We start from the raw sequence: 4,583 nt of genomic DNA on the forward strand, positions 1-4,583 counted from the left end.
GGGGAGAGGTGCCCTCCTCCAAGTGGAGGCAACTCCCGGGGCTTTGGGCCCCTCTCGAATGCTCAGTCGCGCAGACTGTGAGCCCTCAGCAACCCGCTCAGTCCACCCACTTCTTCCCTGCTGCCCTGCCTCCGATCTCTTGGTGGTCCCTGGAGAAGCAGTCCAGAGAGAAGACTGCCGCCTGATCCAGCTCCCATGCGATCCGCGAACGCCGCAGTCTCTTGAGGCAGCGGTGTGTCAGCACCCAGGGTCCGTCTGATCCCAGGGGATCTTGAGCTCTTCCTTCACCTTGACCAGCAGCAGAATGCGGACAACTCCGCGGCTGCCCCAGATGAGACTCCATTTCTGTGCGTGCCCTAGCTAGGTGAGAACCCCTAGGATCTCATAGGAGTTAGAATTGGAAATACGTCATCCAGAACATGCCCCCTGCCTTTTGCGGATGGGGATACTGAGGCCCAAAAAAAAAATAGGACTCGGCAAAGTCACAAAACTAGCCAGAATCAGGCTCTGAGCTTGAACTAAGGTCTTAAAACTCCAAGTCCAAGACTATCTCTGTCACCACCACCCCACCGCCCCACCACCCCCAGCTGTCAATGCTCCCCATGGTGGCCGGACCTGCTCTTTTTGAGAAGCTGGTACCTGGGGCAGATAGCTGGAATAGATTGCTCCGGATGGCTTCGGGAGCAGCGTGCAAGTGCTGTGGCTCGAACAGTTCCTCAATCTGTCTCGCTCACACTCCTGCTCTCTCCTACGCCGGGGGCGCACCACTTTATGCATTTTGCTTACTTGCTGCCTTGCTGGGTTTCCTAGCTAGAGAAAGGACGATACTGACAGAGACAAGAGGGGTGTGGAGAGGGGTCAGTGTCCACATTTCCGAATCTCAGAATTACTGACCTGGAAAGAACCGTAGAAATCACCTAGCGTAGACCATTTAACAGTTGGGGAAACTGAGGTCCTTGAAGGGGAAAATCCAAGATTACAAAGCGGAGCTGAATTTGAACACCGCTTCTCTAACATTGAATCCTCCACCAGTTCACCAGTCCCAGGTGAAAACTCCCCCCACCCCCAGTTATTTACATTTTTACACACACACACACACACACACACACACACACACACACACACACACACACACCAGGAAACCTGTCTTTACTTAGTGTTGGCTCTCCCCAGGCGCTGCCTCCCCGCCCCGACTGGAGCGTAACCAAGTGTAGGAAGACAAAGTTCAGACCCGGGGAGGCAGCTTGACGGGGCCCGCGACGTTGAGGAGGAGGGAGGGTACCCCGCAGATCCCCCAGAGCAGACTCCAAAGCAGAGGACGCGGCAGGAGCGGCTTGGGCAGCTGGGGAGAGGAGCCTGTCAGCCCCACAGACGGCCTAGAGAAAGCTGGCACTCCAGGCAAGGGGCGAGAGCGTGCCTCCAGCAACCCGGGACCGGACCTACTGTGAAGCTGCGGCCACCGGAGACCCGAGCCCTACTGCTAAACTTCGGCTCAGGGGATAAGCGCCTGCCTGGGTCTCCAGCTCTCAGCCAACAGCTACCCCTAGCGGAAAAGCGACTGTCCCGTCCCCTCCGTGCCTCCCAGGGCGTTCCAAGGCTCGGCGAGAGAGCCAGGGTAATGAGGCGTGCGCTCTCCTACTCCCTGCCCTTTCCAAACCTCGAGCTCTGCCCCTAAGCTATCCTGCCCGGAGGCCACCGCGAAACCCCGGCCCCAGCTGCCCAGCGGCCCAAGTCTGGCTATCCCTCAGACTCCATACATTCTCCTGCCAGCCTCCCCACGCCCGGAGCTGAAAGCCGACCGGAGCTGCTGTTCCTTGTACGGACAGGCGGCGGGAGTTCGGGCTGCGTTAGCGAAGGTGTAGGGCGGGCTCCGAACTCCGAGATGGGCAGTGTTTGTGCTTGTGGAACAAGATAAGGCTGTGCGCATCTATAGCGTGGAAAGGCAGGGTACGGAGTGGGAAGCAAAGGGTGTGAGACCAGAGGGATTCGTTGTGTGAGGATAGAGAGCAATGTCATGTATGGGTGGTTTTAGAGGTGTAGGGTGCAGGATTGTGTGGGATAAGGTTGCATCGTGGTGGTTTGTGCGTCCTAGGAGTGAGGCATACAGACAGGGTGTGGTGCAGAGTAGTGGAGTTGGAGGAAGAATGGGGGTCGGAGAAGGTGGGAGAGTGCGTTGTTCGCGTAGCAAGGCTAGAGAAAATATTGGGTCCCAGAAGCTGAAGTCTGCCGGTCTCTGTCCCCTGCCTTACTGAGGAGACCCGTCGGGCTGGGAGCCGCCTTGAGATGGCTGGGAGCTAGGTGCTCCCAGGAGCAGCAGGCGTTGGGTTGGACGTGGAGAGTTAGCAAGGCTTTCTTCTACTCCCATTGAACCCCACAGTACGTCCGGGTCCCGCGGCAGAGCCTACGAGGCTTCTAGACGCAAAGAGAGCGCGCCTAGACGGAGAAAACCCTCAGACTTTCACTGAAAGCTAAAGGCGCCTAGTGCTTCACTTGAGACACCCCAGGCGGGTCCCGCCCTGGTGTTCAGGTGGGAGACCATCCAGCCTTGGACGCTGCCCCCTCCCCCCCGAAAAACCTGAAACTTTGGAAAGGGCGGGCGTTAGACGAAGATGAGGGGTGAGTACGTCTGCCCCATGCCCTGAGGAAGACCTACTAAGGGAGCGCAGCACAGAGAGCTCTATGGTGCAGAGCAAAATCTCCCCCGATCCAGGGGCTGGGGTGGTTGAAGACCTGAGTTCAAGTCTCGACTTAGCTATTTCTCTCCCAGTATAATTTTGAGAAAGTGCTTTCCCTTTTCTTGCCTCAGTTTCCCCTCCCCCCTTTCTAAACGGGATTGGTCAAGAAGACGTCTAAGGTCCCTTCCAGCTATGATGTTAGGTAAGTTCTGTATCCCTTCTCCTTTCACCCTCCCGCGGCTCTCCCTGCTCCATGGCACGTCTCTAGCCCCTCGTTTGGTCCCTCTCTCCCCTCCTTGCCTGTTTATTTTTAGGTCATTGGCGGCTAGCTCTAGGTAATCCCCAGGCTGAAGTTCCAAGGGGGCGGGGCCCTACTGGGGGCGGAGTCGCCTTTTCTTTTAAACCCGCGACTATAAATCCAGTTTAAGGGGAAGCGGGATCTCAGATGAGCAGCCCGGACCCAAGTCGGCTAGGGGAGCGAGGGGGTGGGGCCCAGGGCGGCCGCGGCCGCAGCTGCCCAGCTGCGCCGCGGCTAGCCGGCAGGCTCCACTCCCTCCTGGTTCACACCTTGGGCTTTCTTACCCAGGTGGCCGCCTGCTGTTTCCTGGGCCCGCGCTTCCTGGCCACAGCGGTGACGCTGTGGCTACTGGACTTCCTGTGCATCCGCAAGAAGGTGCTGATGAGACGCCGGCGCGAAGGCGACGCTGAAGACCCCTGGAAGGCGGGCGGGGGTGGGGGCGGGGGTGGAAGAGAGGAGGAGGATGGGGCAGCTGTTATCTTGTTCCCGGGGCTACCCCCTGATGACCCGCCAATCTGGGTCTCTGACTCCAATCGGCTCTGCACTATAGAGTCGCTGAAGGCTGTCTGGCACGGGCAAAAAATGGACTTCTTCAAGACTGCCCACAAGGGCTCCCCAGCCCCCAATCCCGAGGTCATTCAGCTGGATGGACTGAAAAGACTGCGCATCCTAGACTTTGCGCGGGGCAGCCGGCCACTGGTCCTCAACTTCGGCAGCTGCACCTGACCCCCGTTCACGGCGCGGCTGCGCGCCTTCCAGCATCTCGCCTCCACCTTCTTAGACATCGCCGACTTCTTGCTCGTCTACATCGAAGAAGCCCACCCTTCCGACGGCTGGGCCAGCTCAGATGCAGCCTACGACATCCCCAAGCACCAGTGCCTTCAGGACCGGCTGCGGGCCGCCCGGCTCTTGCAGGAGGGCGCACCGGGATGCTTGCTCGCTGTGGACACCATGGACAACGCGTCCAGTGCAGCCTACGGTGCCTACTCCGAGCGGCTCTATATCATCCAGGAGGCCCGAGTCATGTACCAGGGGGGACGAGGCCCCGAGGGCTACAAGATCTCAGAACTGAGACACTGGCTCGACCAGTACAAAGACCGCCTGCAGAGCCCACCGGCTTCCGTGGTCCTACCTGTGTAATTGACCGTTTCCAAAACAAAGAACCCCAAACAAACGTGCAATTGAAGGTTCTCAATCACAGAAAGTGACAGTTACACAAAAGAAGGGGGAAGGGAGAATTAGCCCATGGGGGGGGAGGGGTTCCAGTGGGGGAAACACGTCTCTCTTCCCTCCTCCCCAAATTCCTATTTTTCTCCTTGGTTTTTTTTTTCCTCCACTTTGTTGACTGCAGTGCGAACATTGTATATGTTGCGCGTGTGCATGCGTGTGTAAACCTGTGTAACTCTGTGAGTGCGCGTTGTTTCCCGCAGAGAGAAGACACCCCCGCCACCTGGGACAACTCAACCTCTACGGGGCCAATCCTTGCTGGGTATAAGGAAGGATGGAAGGAAGGAAGGAAAGAAGGAAGGAAGGGAGAGGAGAGAGGAGAGAGAGAGAGAGAGAGAGAGAGAGAGAGAGAGAGAGAGAGAGAGAGAGAGAGAGAGAGAGAA

General features: G+C 58.0%; 1 protein-coding gene across 3 annotated transcripts; it reads left to right on the forward strand.

Moving 5' to 3' along the window:
- The first annotated feature begins 1,185 nt into the window (after positions 1–1,185).
- DIO3 (iodothyronine deiodinase 3) lies at positions 1,186–4,245 on the forward strand. 3 transcript variants are annotated; one of them, XM_036748489.1, is made up of 2 exons: positions 1,186–2,616; positions 2,807–4,245. In XM_036748489.1, the coding sequence occupies exon 2, from the start codon at positions 3,121–3,123 to the stop codon at positions 4,111–4,113; it is 993 nt and encodes a 330-aa protein (XP_036604384.1). In that variant the 5' UTR covers positions 1,186–2,616; positions 2,807–3,120; the 3' UTR covers positions 4,114–4,245. The 3 variants fall into 3 exon arrangements, with proteins under 3 accessions (XP_036604384.1, XP_036604385.1, XP_036604383.1); XM_036748490.1 differs by having other exon boundaries at positions 1,186–2,527; XM_036748488.1 differs by having other exon boundaries at positions 1,186–1,947; positions 2,378–4,245.
- Positions 4,246–4,583: the final 338 nt, after the last annotated feature.

This window comes from Trichosurus vulpecula, chromosome 3 (assembly GCF_011100635.1).
Source record: "Trichosurus vulpecula isolate mTriVul1 chromosome 3, mTriVul1.pri, whole genome shotgun sequence".
Classification (NCBI taxonomy): Eukaryota; Metazoa; Chordata; class Mammalia; order Diprotodontia; family Phalangeridae; genus Trichosurus; species Trichosurus vulpecula.